We start from the raw sequence: 18,383 nt of genomic DNA on the forward strand, positions 1-18,383 counted from the left end.
CCCTATTTATTTATTTACAGTATTTATATTCCGCCCTTCTCACCCCGAAGGGGACTCAGGGCGGATCACATTATATACATATAGGGCAAACATTCAATGCCCATATACACATAGAACCAAGACAGAGACAGACACAGAGGCAATTTAAGCTTCTCCTGAGGGGATGGTTGATTCTGGCCACAGGGGGGAGCAGCTGCTTCATCATCCACTGTGGCGGCACTTCCTCATTCCAATGTCGTAAATTAGTTAAATTTGCCTCCCCACTTTATAAGTGGTACCTTATTTCCTACTTGATAGATGCAACTATCTTTCAGGTTGCTAGGTCAGCAACGAGCAGGGGCTATTTTTTATTTTTTAATTGATGGGTGCTCACCCCGCCACAGGCTGGCTTCGAACTCATGACCTCATGGTCAGAGTGATTTATTGCAGCAGGCTGCTCACCAGCCTGTGGCACAGCCTGGCCCTACTCCATTGATAGCCCATAGAAGCATCACAAGACGCTTTGTCACCAACAACATTAGGTAAATTGTCTTTTGTGTACCTCTGACAGAGCTACCTGCCATTTTGGCCCTTTCCCCTCATCTGATGGGGAAAAGGGCAATGAGGCAGTGCACCTTTTCCCGATGTCCCCATGTGATGAGGAAGGAGGGAAGGCACATGGGTTGTCTCAAATTACTATGTGAACCTTCTGTTTCTTCCATTTTGCCAGTGATTGCCCACGAAATGAAGCTGGGTATGATGAGGTCCTTAGCCACTTAATGGCTACCTCAAATTATTTTTTTCTAGCATAGTCCCCATCTTCAACAGCAGTCCAATGGAATGCCAAAATCTGAAATAGCTGAAAAAAGTAGTATTGTTATAAGGCAGCTGCCTATGTATCCTGGTTAACATAGTATAATTTTATAATAGTATTCCTCTCCACAAAATTAAAAGATACAGTCATAAATGGTAGTCATCAAATAACAAATGTTTCTGCCTGGTTTGGAATAGTTCTTTTGACAAGAACAACTGTTCAAACATTTAAAATATCAAAGAGATTGGAGTGATCAGAGAATTAGCCAGAAGTCATTAGTGAAGACATTTAGCTAATTAGTAGATATATCAGTGAAACCTGCATTCTCTTAGCAAACAATGCTGCATTATGAATTGTTTTGCCAGCATTTCTTCCCTAGGGATGCATTCCTGAGTATGTGCACAAGAGATTGCATGCACTATATATGTGTGTATGTATATAGGTATATACTCCTAGTCCCAAACTGGTGCTGTTGTTACATTGTGTATTTTACAAATTAAAAGTTCTGATAGAAGGTCAAAAGGAAATGAAGGTTATTATGGGTAACATGTGGTCTGTGTCTAGAATACCAAACACATATAAAAATTGCAGTCTTGAACTTTCAACAGTATTCACATTTAAATCATAAAGAACAGCCATCACTGAAGTTCTTATTTTTCTTCTTCTCATCATTACCTCTTTAATTAAAGCTTCCAGAATCAAAAACACTCCAGCAAAGCTTCACATAATTATTAAAATCTAATGAAATATTTAAATATCCTTATAGTTTTTTGTCTATTATTTAGCACTCTCTCGTAAATAATGCATTGTAAACTCATAATATTAAAAGTGAGAATTGCCATGGGAGAGAAACATTTACAAACCAAGGGAAAGTAATGAAAATTCTGAGGTTTAATATATGCACCTTTGCCACCTTTTATTATTTTAACTTACGCTTCCAAAATATTGCAGTTTCTTCTGGATTATTTGCCTCTTTCTCTGCCACTTTCTCATATGCCATCTTGGATATATAATATACTAGCTGTGCCCGGCCACGAGTTGCTGTGGCGAAGTATGGTGGTATGGGAAATAAAGTATTGAGGAATTGGTGGTAGTTAAGGTCAAGGGTAAAGGTTTTCCCCAGACATTAAGTCCAGTCGTGTCTTACTCTGGAGGTTGGTGCTCATCTCCATTTCTAAGCCGAAGAGCCGGCGTTGTCCGTAGACTCCTCCAAGGTCATGTGGGATGACTACATGGAGCGGCGTTACCTTCCCACCGGAGCAGTACCTATTGATGCACTCACATTTGCATGTTTTCGAACTTCTGGGTTGGCAGAAGCTGGGGCTAACAGTGGGGGCTCTCTCCGCTCCCCCAATTCAAACCTGTGGCCTTTCGGTCCAGAAGTTCAGCAGCCCAGAGTTTTAACACGCTGCGCCATCAGGGGATATTATTTCCTAAAGGTTGTGAACCAATATTTCTGATTGGTTTTTGTTTGTTTGTTGGAGGCAAGTATGAATGCTGCAATTAGGAAAAATGATTAGGATGTAATGGCCTTGCAGCTTTAAAGCCTGGCTGTTTCCTCCCTGAGTGAATTTTTTGTTGGGAGGTGTTAGCTGTCCCTGATTGTTTCCTGTCTGGATTTCCCTTGTTTTCAGAGTGGTGTTGTTTGCGATATTTTATGTGCTTCTACTGTCTGTGGCCCTGAGAAAACAGAGGATTTTCCAGACTTTGATGATGGGAATACTTTGTTGGGAGGTGTTAGCTGGCCCTGATTGTTTCCTGTCTGGAATTCCCTTGTTTTCAGAGTGGTGTTGTTTGCGATATTTTATGTGCTTCTACTGTCTGTGGCCCTGAGAAAACAGGATTTGCCAGACTTTGATGATGGGAATACTTTGTTGGGAGGTGTTAGCTGGCCCTGATTGTTTCCTGTGTGGAATTCCTCTGTTTATTTACTATCCTGGTTTTAGAGATTATATTGTTCTGCATTATTCTATCCCAGTAATTATTTCATATTAAAGAAGAATCTCACTTATCCAACATTCGCTTATACAATGTTCTGGATTATCCAACGCAGTCTGCCTTTTCATAATCAATGTTTTTGTAGTCAGTGTTTTAAATTCATTGTGATATTTTAGTGGTAAATTTGTAAATACAGTACAGTAGAGTCTCACTTGTCCAACATAAACGGGCCGGCAGAACGTTGGATAAGCGAATATGTTGGATAATGAGGAATTAAGGATAACCCTATTAAACATCAAATTAAGTTATGATTTTACAAATTAAGCACCAAAACATCATCTTAGACAACAAATTTGTCAGAAAAAGTAGTTCACTACACAGTAATGCTATATAGTAATTACTGTATTTATGAATTTGGCACCAAAATATCACGATATATTGAAAGCATTGACTACAAAAATGCGTTGGATAATCCAGAACGTTGGATAAGCGGGTCTTGGATAAGTGAGACTCTACTGTAAATACTACATAGCATTACTGCGCATGGAACTACTTTTTCTGTCAAATTTGTTGTATAATATGATGTTTTGGTGCTTAATTTGTATAACGATGACCTAATTTGATGTTTAATTGGCTTTTCCTGAATCCCTTCTTATTATCCAACCTATTCACTTATCCTGCCGGCCTGTTTACGTTGGATAAGTGAGACTCTACTGTATATTTCTAATCTTATATTATCTGCTCAGAACTGGATTATATGAGGCTCCTTCTTCACAGCTGTATAAAATGCACACTGAAGTGGATTATATGGTAGTGTGGAGTCAAGATAATCCAGTGCAAAGCAGATAATATAAGATTATAAATGGGTTATATAGCTGTGTTGAAGGGCCTTGAGTCTACACTGCCATATAATCCAGTGCAAATTAGATAATCTGTGGAAGAAGTCTAAGTGAGGCCTAAATCTGCCTGTCCCCTAACTGAAACCTGGCTGTCCCTTGGTTGCTAGGCAACCAAGTGGGCAGAGATTAGCCCTCTAAACTGGCAGCAATTGGATAAAAAAAATATTGCTCTCCCTCTAATTAGGACTTTATTTTTCTTTTCTTTTTGTTGTATCAACCTTGAGGCGTGGATGATGGGTTGTGTTGTCAAATTTTGAGGTTGGGGGGCCTGTACTTTTGTTGTTTTGTGAATCGCCGTGATGCCATCACTCTTTTATATATATAGATTGGCCATATATACTGGAATATTTTTTTCTGGGCCTCTGCATTTAACCCCCTGCAATATATTTGTCATTCTTTAGGGATAGTTGGTGGCATCTAAACCAATGCAGTGGTATATTCGTTTTAGGTTTTCATGTAATCTTGAAGGAGCTATCTAAGGTGCTGAATCTATTCTTAGCATCTTGGTCGTTTACTTTTAAGTTTGGATTAAAACCCAAAGTAAATCTATGGTTTCATGGGTATGGAAGCCATTGGCATGCTTAATTTCTTAATTTCTTCAGACTGATCCCTTTCTTTGTTATTTTTTTCCATCTGATGATAACACACTTGTAAATCTGGACTGCATTCTCACATAGAAAAATGATATCAGATAAATAGGAAGTACAACTTTTCAAGATAGGTCTGAAGAAAAATTCTGGGGAATATTTTCCTAGAACTGTTCCTATCTCTCCAATATGGGGACAATATCTAGTTTCTTAAAGGGGGATAAAATGCTTAGAGTTTTATTCCATGTGGGGAGGTGGTCTTACTTTTATATGTATAGTGGAACCTCAACGTAAGAGGATCCCTACTTAAGAGTGTTTTGAGCTGTCACTCGCCCCAGGTTTTGCTTTGACATATGGGTAGTGTTTTGAGTTAAGAGCTAGCGCAAGTATATATGTCTATATGGGTTTCACAGTATATGTCTGTATGGGTTTCAGTGTCTTTATTTATGCTGGAACATGGGTCTGAATGATGTTTTACCCCTCATTTCTTTAGGCAGCTGAAAGGCAATAGGATGGCAATGTATTGTTAACTTTCAATCAAAATATCATTCCACCTGACCCTTTGTGCCCTCACTCCCCCCCATTCTCTCATACATACAATTGATTGAAAATCATCCAAAATTAAAATAGGGCATGACTGACATATTACTTCCAGATTTTTTTGGGGGGGGGAGGGGGTGATTTTTTTTTAAAAAATGGCAGATTTTGAAGATAAATGAGGGTTGGGTAGCAAAACTCAGTGTTTTTCAGTGGTTTTGAGCCTTTGGGTGCTTTAGGTGTGGATGTTAGAGTGTTGGAGTCCTTGGAAGGTTTCAGGTACCACACCTTGGGGGCCCAATGGCTATGTGAGGTCCACAGGCTGCAATTTGCTTATTTTGGACTATATGAATCCAACAGTGTAATAAACAGTGTAAGCTGTGTCTAAGTTTTTTTTTTCATGCCAGGAGCGACTTGAGAAATTGCAAGTTGCTTCTGGTGTGAGAGCATTGGCCATCTGCAAGGACATTGCTCAGGGAATGCCCGGATGTTTTGATGTTTTTACCATCCTTGTGGGAGGCTTCTCTTATGTTCCTGCATGGAGCTGGAGCTGATAGTGGAAGTTCATCCACACTCTCCCCAGTTTGGATTCAAACTGGCAACCTTAAAGTGTGTCTAAGTTAAAACAAAGGTGCTCCCATGGGTTGTATAGTGCCATGATACCCATTGATGTGGCTCTTACTGCCCTCTTTTGCCATTTCTGCCACAAATGGCATTGGTAAGAAGCAAAGACATACAACCCTTCTTTAACTTCCTCAGAAAGGAAGACCCTCTACATTGCTAACCCATAGGGCTCTCTTGCATCTTTGTAAACTGGAGAGAGTCACTGTAGTCATAATTGAATTTGGAAATAGCTGCATTGATACTGAATTGGTCACCTTTGCCTTTCATAGCTTAGGAGGATGTTGTGGCCCACTCACATGAGAAAGTTGGTTAACCATCAGCTAAACAACTTTGGTGGTTATGTTGTTCATTATTGTCTTGAGGATTTAGTGCAGATTTAATCATTATTATAATAATATATTTGTTGCCCTCCTTTCCTTGCAGCTCAAAGCAGAGTACATCATGGTTAACACACAGATACCAATACCAAATAATAATAAATTTATTTGCTTTTAATATTTGCCTTTTAGTGTGTCTCTAATCTTTAAGTCACATTGCAGCATGTAATTTGAAGTATCTAAGAAATGTAATAAAATCAGAAAAGAAAGATGGATTAAAGAAGATTGCTGTTGCCATCATAGCTTATATTATTTGCATTGACCAAACAAATGATCTTGATTTGACAGAATGTTGTTCTATTAAAACCATTTTACAAGGTGTGATTTTGGGCTTATTTGCCAGCAAATATTAGATTAAATGGACTGGCACTGATGTGATAGATGATTTTGTGAGGTAGCAGACAAATTAGTTTGGCAAAGGATTAAAAAAAATCTCCTGAGAATACAGAATGAGCATTGCAGATGGTACAAAATCAGGATTGGAAAGAAATTAGTTAGGTTTCCTATGAGAAATTAGTTCGGAGTCAAAACAAATAACTTTTCCAAGTTTTGGAAATATGCATACACTCCACTTCTGTTTGCTTTTCTGCCACATCTATGCGTTACATTGGTCCATTCTTCCCCACTGGCCACAGGTAGTCTTAATCTGTTTTTTTTTTCAGAACTCTTGCAGACATTTCATAAAAGTTAATTTTAGCAGTGGAAACTACAATAATTTTCTTTTATGGAAATACTACATTGTCTCTAAAAACATGTCCAAAAATACTTTTTGAAAGAAATGTTCCACTTTGTGCAAAGGTTCCAGTGAACTGGGAGAATTTTTAAAATGTCTTTGCATGTGAAAAATTGTTTCCCATCTGTTGACATAATTATGAAAAGAAGGTTAAACTGAGGCATCCTACCTTGTAAACCCCCAGTCCCATCAACGAGTATGGTCCAGTCCGCAGATGTTATACAGGTCAACTTGATGGATGCCTAGTCATCTCAACCCATGTCCTCTTTTCTAACTACTGTGACCTTGAGCCTGAAAAACTCACAGATGGTTCTGGCTATTTCATATTTTATCGGATGATGAATTATGATACCAACAAAGAGGTTCCTTAGAGACATTTGTTCCAGGCAGTTTTCTAAAAATACATGGCATGCTGTCTACAGTCCTCCTTGCATGGCACTTGGATGGATGGATTGGGCAAGTCAGCTTGTTTCCAGTCCATGTTGTTACACGCTATGTACAATGTCTTCCCGTATAACATATTTGTAATCGATTTGGCAGGGATGGTCCTGATTAATTCTCTTTTGTGCCACTTTTTCAGTTGCTTAAAATGTACCAGTTTCTCTTCCCCTTTCATTGAAATTTTACTTCCCTTGCTACAAACTGATTTCTAAATCCAAAAAATTAGCTAGAATTGTGTTGGGTAGTTTTGAATGTATAACTGGGCCGGGCTGTGGCACAGGCTGTTGAGCAACCAGCTGCAACAAATCACTCTGACCAAGAGGTCATGAGTTCGAGGCCAGCTCAGAGCCCCACGTTTGTCTTGTCTTTGTTCTATGTTAAGGCATTGAATGTTTGCCTTATATGTGTATTGTGATCTGCCCTGAGTCCCCTTCGGGGTGAGAAGGGCGGAATATAAATACTGTAAATAAATAAATAAATAAATAAACTTACTGTTACACATTCATAACCACAAATTTAGGGGCTACATGGGGACGATGAGCGTTCCCTAAACCCCACTTATAGAAAAGTAGACTAGTAACAGATTGTTACTAGGTTAAGGTAAAGGTTTTCCCCTGACGTTAAGTTCAGTCATGTCTGACTCTGGGGGTTGGTGCTCATTTCCATTGATAAGCCGAAGAGCTGGCATTGTCCGTAGACACCTCCAAGGTCATGTGGCCGGCATGACTGCATGGAGCGCCATTACCTTCCCGCCGGAGCGGTACCTATTGATCTACTCACATTGGCATGTTTTCGAACTGCTAGTTTGGCAGAAGCTGGAGCTAACAGCGGCCACTCACGCCGCTCCTGGGGTTTGAACCTGGAACCTTTCAGTCTCCAGCTCAGTGATTTTACAGACTCCGCCACCGGTGCTCCTTTTAAAGTGATTGGCAGCGGTGGGATTGTTACTATCAAACCATAAGTGGCTGACTGACATCCTCAATCCTTCCCCTTCATGAGCCATCTCCAGCACAAAGGGGGTCCCTTTTCTACCTGTCTTACACAAGATTGCTCGCAGGAGGGGATGGCAATACCAAGCAGTCACTTCGTGTTCCAGTAAATAATATTTGGGGAGATCTGTCTTTAACGGCTGCTATACAGTTTTCCAGTAGTAATTTGCACTTACTTACCATAGCAAGTGGAAGAGGAGAACAGGTGACATAGGGTGCATCTACACCAGGCCCGCACAATCTGTGGCCCTCCAAGTGTTTTTTGGGCTTCCTAACCATTGAACAAGCTGACCAGGGCTTCTGGGAGTTGAAATCTCCCAAACAGTTCCATGGAATCATGGGAGTAGTTGTTTGGTGAGGCTCTAGCACTCTGAGCAGGCTAAAGACTTTGTAAAACTATAACTCTGATGATTCCATAGCATTTAGCCATGGCTAGTAAAGTGGTGTCAAACTGCATTCATTCTGTAGTATAGTTGCACCTACAGTTTTGTCCTTTCCAGTAAACTCTGGCAAAAGCAAATATCTGTAGCCTCTCCTTGCTTGTGTGCTCTTCCTTTTTAATAACTTCTGTCATCTTGACCATACTTTGATACTTTGACCACATGTGTCCTGTTTTCATTTATGAACTGTTGGGCATCTGTATCTCTTTATGTGTGATCTATAGCTAATGCTATGCTCATGGACCAAGAAAACACAAGCTGCAAAGTTGCACGCCTGAAAAAATAGAAGGTGAGCAATTGTGTTTCTAGAGAAGATCTTGTTCAGCAGTAGGAATGGCTAGAGGGCCAGAACAGGAAAAAGGCTTGAAAAATGAGCTATGAATTCTTGCTACAACTATTGCTTATGTGATGTCAAGAAAAATTAATCATAGGCTCACTCTGAAATGTTAGAACCTTGTTATCTTGGGCAGAATAATGTTCCTGGGAAGCACAAGGGCATGCAGAAGAAAGATAAAGGACAATGCATCTTGTATAGGGACCATTTCAGCAGAATTATGCAACAAAGGACTCTGACTTATCACCAGAAGGGACAAGACCTTTCTATTCGTGTTGTACTATTTATTTAAATTCATTCTCCGGGATTTCATTTTGCTCATTCCATTTGAGAATGCCTGAGGTGGGCAGTATCAAATAAAAAACCATATCCATATTCATTTAAAACCCTGACAAATGAAAAAACAAAATTAAAGCAACAATCTAGAAGTCAGAAGGATAGATAAGAACAGACAAAATGCTTTGTGTTAAATGGTTTTAAGAAAATGTGTTGGGGCAAATGAAATGAAATAACTATAAGAAGCTTCACTGGTGTCAGAATTCACCTTCCTAAAAAAGATGAAACAACCAAACAATCCTTCCATTTTGCAAGCTCATTGTTATAAGAGTTAGGGTAATAATAAAGGAAGAGGAGTGGGTGGAGGTGCCTAAGCACCCATCATCTATTTGTGAGTATCTGCAGACTAGATAATAGTGGTAGATGAAGTTGGAGCCACAGTGGTGTCTTCTCATTGTTCCCATTCTTATTTAAACAATAAAAATATGAATTATCACATGCAATAATATCTATATCTTTATATCTATAAATCTTTGTACAGTATTGACTGTGATTTATGAACATTTTGTGACATCCCCAAATCACAATGTTTGTTTTCCTGAAGGATGTTTTTGCATCATATTTCCTCACTCAAAAAGATACTAAGTTTTGCATAGAGTTCTGTAATATGAAAAAAACCCTTTTTTTTTCTCCAAAAGGGATGAGACTACCTACATCAATCCATGATCCCAGAAAACCCTGTGATAGTCACTGTAAGTCAGAAACAATTTGAAAGGCACACAACATCATCATCATCAGCAACAAACCCTGTTGAACTCAATGGTAGACCTATCTTGAATAATAAAACTCATTTTCTGCATATGTGCCAGTTTTTCCAAGTCTATAAAATCATGCTCCTTTGAGAGCAAGCAACAATCTTGTATCTTTACTTAGGTGTTTGTTTATGGAATTCCGATGAAGTTTTTTGAACTTGATCATACAGGAGACCTGCCTCCTCTGATTTCAGTAAGTTCCATTTGCTCTGTATGGACCAGAGGAAAACAACGTAAGATGCCATGCTGCAAAATCAGGCAGCATAGTTCTCTTTTGAGTGAACGGCATCACTTTTGAACTTTCACACACCTTCCGTGATCTTGGGTGCAGTGTTTTTCCATTTGCTGGAAAGAAGTTCCTAAAATGTTTTTGCTCACATATGAGCAGTGCCAGCTGGTTGCACAACACTCCAACCAGCAATGGAGTGGAGTGCTTGAACACAGCCTTGATCAAGAAGTCCTTCTGGCACTCTACTTACTATTTACTAAACCACTGGAGTGGATCTGAGTTTGCAAGGGAGAGAGAAGGCAATTGGAATGAGTTACTTATAAAACATTTTGCAAGGACTGGGGTTGGGTGGAGTGGAATATGTCCTTCACAAGAAGCAGGAAAGTATAGAGGACACACAGGTCATATTCCTTTGCTGCTCCAAGGTGCTGAACACTGTCTGTAGTTATATTTTAAGACAACAAACACTAAATAACAGCAATGAACAATGCTTAAAGCGAAACAAACCAAAACAAAGTAAAGAATTGTTCATATTGCCTGGAATTCTTTATCAGGTTCTAGGAGTTGTGGTCCAAAAGAAGCTACTTTCCCAGTTTTTAAAAAAAATCATTTTCTTGCTATCACTTATGGTTTAAGCAAATATCTACTACAGTATGTGTTGGTATGGGAGGCTATTTATTTATTTATTTTTATTTTATTTACATCACTTTTACCCCACCTTTCTCCCCGAGGGGACTCAAAGCGGCTTACAATAAATAGGCAAAAATTCAATGGCTAAAAACAATGTAAAAACAACAATTCATATAAAACAATCTACCAAACAACAATTCATATAAAACAGATACCATGAGAAAATAAAATCACATTATATAAAATTTTAAGAATGTCCAAGATTAGAATCCATTCATCCAGAATCCTCAATAAGTTTTCGTACAGGTCATGTAAAGTCCATGTTCTCATTCATTAAAAGTTTGCGTGCACAACCATGAGGATCAGAAGACATGGGCAGTGTTCCCTAAACTCTACACATGATTACAACTATACTACAACCCTGTGTAGGTTTCCAGTAGAGATGTGTGCAAAAATTTTTCCTTCGTTTCCTTTGTGCTATCATTTTGTGTCGACCGTTCGTTGACACGAAATGATAGGTGACATTTTTGTACAAAACGATAGGCGACACGATAATGAAAGTGGCCCAGTCATCATGCTTGCCCTCATTTTCAGAAACATGGCCTCCATGCCTGCAATTCACTTCCTCATGCGTCAGAGAAGGAGGCGGGGAGGAGGTGATCCTTGGCCAATTGGAGACCAAGGAATCACTTAAGTGGGCTGGGCTGGGAGTGTATATAAAGGGAGGACCGCACCTAAAAGAGTCATCGCTGCTGCTGCTGCTGGGCGCTAGGGCTGGTTGGGTTGCTTGCTGGCTGTTGTTGTTGCTGTGTTTCCACTTGCCTTGCCTTTTTGGTGAGGGCACTTCTGGGACTAGGAGATTTGGGGTCTGGGGATTTTGACTGGCTGCTTCTTGCCTCATTTTAAAAAAAATCATTTTCTTGTTGGGTTTCCTTTCCCTTCTCTGTTTATCTCACTGGCTCAATTGCCTGCCTCTGCCTTGGTCCTCTGTTTCCTTTGATGTTTTATTTTTCATTTTTTAAAGCAAATACATTTTTGGGGTTTGTATTCCCCAACCCTTGAGTGCTTTGCTTCACCTTGCTGGGGCACAGTGACTTCTGCCTGGCTGCAGTGCTCTTGTTTTATTTTTAAAATTCTATAATTTAATAATAATTAAAAAATAATATCAGGGAAGGGGTTGGGATTTTTCAAGTGGGTTTGGCTGGGGAGTGTGTGTGTGTGTGGGGGGGGGGGAATCTTTATTCTTAGTTTAAAACCTCTAAAGCCCTCCCATTGCCGCCAATGGCATAAAAAAATCTTTTTTATTAATGAGACAAAAATTCTATTTGTATAAGCTCCCCATTTTCGTTAGTGGAAAAAAAATATGAAAATGAGACAAAATGAATGAAACTACACAAAAAAAAAAAAAACAGCAATTCTATACAAATGCACAACACTAGTTTCCAGTGGTCCCTACTCCCCATCTGTAACAACATTGTCTATACATCTGACTCTTTGGCAGAACAGGATAATCCTTGGTAGTGCTAAGAATACAAGTTTGGAGGCTTACCATTTTCTGCTTTGGCTACAGATGTAAAGTTCCAATATCACCTTATTGTACATCGTTGATCTGAATGAACATCCAAAGGCCAATAGATGGGTCACTGTCTCTATTGAGAAAGATAAAATACTGCCTAAAAGAAGTCGCTTAGTAGCCAGTTGTGCTTATTGCCCCTTTCTCCCTCTGTCAGCTGTCCTTTGGAACCAGCACTGGCTAATGTTCCTGGCAGGATGACAGAGCAGGATATTGCTAGATAATCTGTAAATCACACCTCAGGCAGCTCTAGCCATTAGCATTTTGCTCTTTTCTGGGAATGCCATTTGTGTACTCATCTCCTGCAGTTCTTTATAGCAAGTTTTAAGATGAGTCTTGAAATCAATTTCCTCTGCGTGAGGTATTTCATAGCACAGGGATGGGTGGGGGGGGGGGGGGGGAGAGAGATGCAACCCATGCAGTCCTTAAGGCTGTTTCTGTGGACCACACAGTCCTTTCCAATTTTTTTTCAGAAAATATTTTTTAAAATTTGTAAAAATTCAAACTGTCTCTCACAACATCCAGGAGCAGGCCATATTTTGGTCTCCTGGAAATGATTTCTAGGCATAAAACATCCCTAGGGGTCATATTTGTTCTCTAAAATACATAGGGAAATTTGAGTTTTAAAAGTAAGGAAATAAAAATGTAAATGGAACCTGGTTTCCAAGAGCTGTGCACATATACAGGATATTTGAGAGCTGTGCACATATACGGGATATTGGGTAATTTCCTGTACTTATCATAGGCAGAACTTCATAGAGTAAGCACCTTCTACTCTTAAGTGGCTACTCTGTAAACTATGTCCCCCTTATGCGTAATTTGGATAGTTTCTTAAAGTTCAGACTTAAATTCAGAGTGGTTTCATAGAATCATAGAATCATAGAATCATAGAATAGTAGAGTTGGAAGAGACCTCAAGGGCCATCTAGTCCAACCCCCCGCTAAGAAGCAGGAAATTGCATTCAAAGCACCCCCGACAGATGGCCATCCAGCCTCTGCTTAAAAGCCTCCAAAGAAGGAGCCTCCACCACGGCCCGGGGGAGAGAGTTCCACTGCCGAACAGCCCTCACAGTGAGGAAGTTCTTCCTGATGTTCAGGTGGAATCTCCTTTCCTGTAGTTTGAAGCCATTGTTCCGTGTCCTAGTCTGCAGGGCAGCAGAAAATAAGCTTGCTCCCTCCTCCCTATGACTTCCCCTCACATATTTGTACATGGCTATCATGTCTCCTCTCAGCCTTCTCTTCTGCAGGCTAAACATGCCCAGCTCTTTAAGCCTCTCCTCATAGGGCTTGTTCTCCAGACCCTTAATCATTTTAGTTGCCCTCCTCTGGACGCTTTCCAGCTTGTCAGCATCTCCCTTCATCTGCGGTGCCCAAAACTGGACACAGTATTCCAGGTGTGGTCTGACCAAGGCAGAATAGAGGGGGAGCATGACTTCCCTGGATCTAGACGTTATTCCCCTATTGATGCAGGCCAAAATCCCATTGGCTTTTTTAGCTGCCGCATCACATTGTAGGCTCATGTTTAACTTGTTGTCCACGAGGACTCCAAGTTTACATGCCCTATATACATGGGAACTACCAGGCACCACTGAAGAAAGAATGAAGAAACATGTTGATAGAAGAACATCTATTGTTCATCTTGCAAAAGGTTCTGCTATTCATGAAGGGACTCTGCTAACACTGAATCCACTCATCTGTTATCTTGTAGTACTTGAATGCCCCATAGTGTCTAATTGCTTTTGTGAAACAAATTGGGTGGGAGCAAGAGAATTGTTCTCATTGTCTTTGTCTTCTTGTCTTCTAGGAGGAGACAGAGAGCGGATGACAGCCAACCATGAGACGTACCTTCTTATGGCCAGCACTCAGAATGACATGGAGGACTGGGTGAAATCTATCCGCAGGGTGATATGGGCACCTTTTGGTGGCGGTGAGTAAAACTGTTAAAATCTGTAAGAGAGAGAAACCATAATGTAAGTTTAGTTTATTCCATTTCAACATAGAGTGAAAAGAATATTTGAAAAATATTTTTCAAAATGTTTCTTGACTGTTGGCAAACCCTGATGAACAGAATCCGGGACCAACAAGGATCCTTGCAGCTTAGCACTTATTCTGCACAAAATCCACAAATTGTGTGTGTGTGTGTGCAGAAAACTACAGTTTTTTGTGCTCAGAAAATCCAGGTGTTGAAAGAAAAAGTTATGGTGGTCTATACAATCTTGCTCCCCATTTCTATGTATGATTACGAACATTGGGACAACGAAGAAAGCTGATAGGAAGACTTTTTTCTTTTGTCTCCCTCACCCCAAAGGCCTTTTTTTCCTCACCTCCCTCACTTCCCAGATCCTGTTTCCCTCATCTTGCTTGTGTCCAAAACCCTATTTCCCTCCCATCACTCAGTGGGTGCTTTGGTTGTCCTTTTCCTGCATGGCAGAAGGAGATTGGACTGGATGTCCCCTGGGGTTTCTCCTATTTTTACGTTGCTGTTGCTGTTGTTGTTGTTGTTGTTGTTGTTGTTGTTGTTGTTACTACTTCTACAAAGGCTGGATGGCCATCTGTTGCAGGGTGCTTTTATTATGCTTTTCCTGCAAGGCAGAAGAGGGTTGGACTGGATGGCTTTGTGGTCTTCCACTGAAATGCTATTAAGTTTATGTTGGTCAAAAAATTTGCCCATGCTTGATATATATGCATCATATGTAATATATATAATATAATATATAAACATTGGGGCTCCATGAGAAACCTTTGCTTCCAAAAGAGCTCAGTGATTGAAAAAGTGTGAGAAGCCCTGATGTAGAGTATTGAAAAGACAAATAAATGCCCCCCAAAGCAAATGAAGACTGAACACTCCCTGGAAGCAGATATGACTTAGTAGGAAAGACAATAATGCTTGATAAAGTTGAAGACAGTAGGAAAAGAGAAAGACTGAATTACGGATACTAGACTCAATCAAGGAAGCCACAGCCCTTGGTCTGTTTCCCTATTTTAAGAATGAACATGAATGAGAAATTCGTTGGGCTTGCAGTTCAATGGAAGCACGCTCCATAGGCATCTCCCAAGACTTAACTTTGATCAAAACACAGCTCAGTAATGAAATCTGCACACTTCTGAGGTTTGTGATGGCTTGGGGGAAATGTGTTTCTAAAATGAGTGTGTTTTTATATGTGTATAAAATATGTACATTTAAAAATGTACATAGACAATATATTCATGTAGAAAATATACATACAAAAATACACCATTGAACACAAATATGTGAAGGGAAGGCTAATGACAAACCTTCATCAGAATGAACTTGAAGGCAGAAAAATGAGAACCGTGATGACATTCAGATTGACAGATCTACCCATCCTATATAGGGGTTGCATTTTCAGACCTAATATCCGTAAGAAGCCCTGAAGCCACATAATTAGTATTTCTAGTATAGATTTCTAAGCAGCTATTTGGAGCAACATTATTTCCAAGATTATGCTCTTTTCAGTGACAAATGATTAGTCGTGTCATGATTTTCCACCTCACTTCATATGTGATGCTGGGGTTGGTTATAAGGTCAAGTACCCACTCAGCCTAACTTGTTCCTCCCTCATTGCTAGACCCATATCATTACACAAAGGGAAAGAACATATTATGTACAAGTAAACTGACTTGTAAATTCAAAATAAAAACAACATTCTTGATCATCAAAGCTTGGTAACTATGCTCAGATGGACATGGTTACAGAATCCTTTTCAGACCTGTGCATGCAATACTCAGAGGTCTGGCATGTTTTCTCTACTGTTTGGTGTTGTTTTAGGATAATATGTATGTACCACACATAGGTAAAGGTTTTCCCCTGACATTAAGTCCAGTTGTGACCGACTCTGGGGGTTGGTGCTCATCTCCATTTCTAAGCCGAAGAGCCGGCGTTGTCCATAGACATCTCCAGGTCATGTGGCCGGCATGACTGCATGGAGTGCCGTTACCTTCCCGCTGGAATGGTACCTATTTATCTACTCACATTTGCATGTTTTCGAACTGCTAGGTTGGCAGGACACACATATCCCAATAATAATTTTAGTCCTACACAAGGATCAAGTAAATCAGAGCAGAACAGGATTATGATGGACCCTTGGTATCCCATGGAGTTTGGTTCTAGGATCCTTATGGATACCAAAATCAAGTCCTGTTATATATACACATAGGCATAATAAAATGGCATGCCTTATACAAGTGTTGGAAAAAGATTTCCTGCTTCTTAGCAGGGGGTTGGACTAGATGGCCCATGTGGTCTCTTCCAACTCTACTATTCTATGATTCTATGATTCTATGATTCTAAGAGTAGAAATCTGGGAAGTGGCAGGACGTTACGGCAGGATATGCCTACACATCAGCATAGTGCTTGACATGCAACAAAATCAAGGTTTGCTTTTTGAATTTTTCCTCCAAATATTTTCAAGTCATCGTTGAATTTGTGGATGCAGAACCTGTGGATATGAAGGGTAGAGAGTGTTTTTATAATTCTATTTTGCATTTTTGTCTTACTGCCAAGTATCATGGTTTGGGGAAGGACGACCTCCACTTTCTTGCTGGGTTTCTAATAGACAACTGTGTGAAAACAGCAGTGATCTCAGTGTCAGCAGGATAGTGAATACTTTCCAGGCTGTAGTCCAAAATTTTGGACTCGGTACAATGCTGGACCCTCTCCCTGAAAAACAGACTCAACATCTAGGATAGCTTCTCTAAAGTTCAGACCAAAATCCAAATCAGGTTAGTGACATCAGTGGCATCGGAGTTACCAGCTGCTACTGTGTAAAGCTAAAGAAAACAGAATTTCTGGCTTCCTCCCAATAATGATTGGCTGTGAAAATCAATGTCTGGCAGTTCACTATCAAAAGTTTGTATTATGTTTTTGTAACAGAGTTGGAGCTAACAAAAAACACCTCTCTGTTTACTGTTGAAAAATTACCCTTTTCACTTATCAATTAGACCATGGGGTGCCTAAGGAAAATAATCATTGTTATCCAAACCTTCATGGGGGTCTGCACCACATGTGTGCTTCCTAACCAATATTTAAGGCTGGGAGGTTTTGTTTAGGAAGGGAATTTCAGCCCTTGGCTGATAGTCCCATTCTGTGGCACTGTTTCAGCTGGAGCCCTGCCCAGTATTACCTTTGGATGTGTTGTCAGCTGTGCCTTGGATGTTTGGAGAAGGAGGCTGCACAGCAGCTGAACGAAGTCTGAAACACATCTGAAATACGTTCCACTTGTCTACTTAGGAATTTGATGTCTGTACAAAATAAAAATGTAGGGAAAGCCCTCCCTTCCTCAAGAATTTCAGGCTCCAGCTGTGATGACCTACAACTGAGAGTTTAATAACTTTGCTTCGCTCCAGAAGGTCAGATTCTTGTTGGATTTCTCATGGTTCTCAAAAGCTGTTCCTTTCCATTTCAGTGTGTGATACAGCTCACTAGTTGAGGCGTGTGGTGTTAACATGCATTTGATTGGCTTAGGAAGATCCTGCTTTGGGTTTCCAATCCTAGGAAAGTAGAAGAAATTTTACTTCATGCCCTCTGTCAATGTTGGCAAGCATATTATAGTAAAGAGATTTTTCCCCCTTGCATGCTTTCCGTACACTTTTCCAGGCAGCAAATTGGTGACCTTGGGCTGAATTTTCATTCTCCCTCTCTCTCTGGTTGGATCTACACTGCCAAGTAATGCAATTTGAATTGCATTATATGGTCAGAGTAGACTCATATATTGCAGTTTAATGCAGTTCAAACTATTTTATTTGGCAGTGTAGATCCAACAACTCACTCTCTCTCTCTTTTATGGCCAACCTACCTCACAAGGTTGCTCCAAAGATTAAAGAGGATTGACTGTTTAGACTACCACCATGATTGATCTCTGCCACCATAGCTGCACTGTTGGTCAAATTGCATGAGTGGTCCCACCAATTGAGTGTGCCATTGTGCCTATTTTTGCGCACCTGTGCTTATTCAACCAGAAGAAGGAACAGCTTTCAATACCCAAGACAAGGGTTAGGGCTGCTTTTTTACCAGGGCAAGCAGATGGCTTCCAGATAGTCACCAGTGAGGAGTTGGGAGCAGAGCTACTCCTGGGAGCTTTCTGCTGCCCTTTTGCACTGCAGTAATGAAGACATTGTGAAAGAACATATGGGATGAATCCTTCTGCAATGC

General features: G+C 40.1%; 1 protein-coding gene across 6 annotated transcripts in view; it reads left to right on the plus strand.

Moving 5' to 3' along the window:
• Nucleotides 1-18,383, plus strand: part of arhgap24 (Rho GTPase activating protein 24) — a 364,561-nt gene that overhangs the window by 285,413 nt on the left and 60,765 nt on the right. For all 6 annotated transcript variants that reach the window (XM_062981819.1, XM_062981818.1, XM_016993780.2 and 3 more), the window contains one exon: nt 14,016-14,138. In XM_062981819.1, the coding sequence (XP_062837889.1) occupies nt 14,016-14,138 (123 nt within the window). The remainder of the gene's footprint in view (nt 1-14,015; nt 14,139-18,383) is intronic.

The sequence above is a fragment of the Anolis carolinensis genome, chromosome 5, assembly GCF_035594765.1.
Source record: "Anolis carolinensis isolate JA03-04 chromosome 5, rAnoCar3.1.pri, whole genome shotgun sequence".
In the NCBI taxonomy this organism is placed as follows: Eukaryota; Metazoa; Chordata; class Lepidosauria; order Squamata; family Dactyloidae; genus Anolis; species Anolis carolinensis.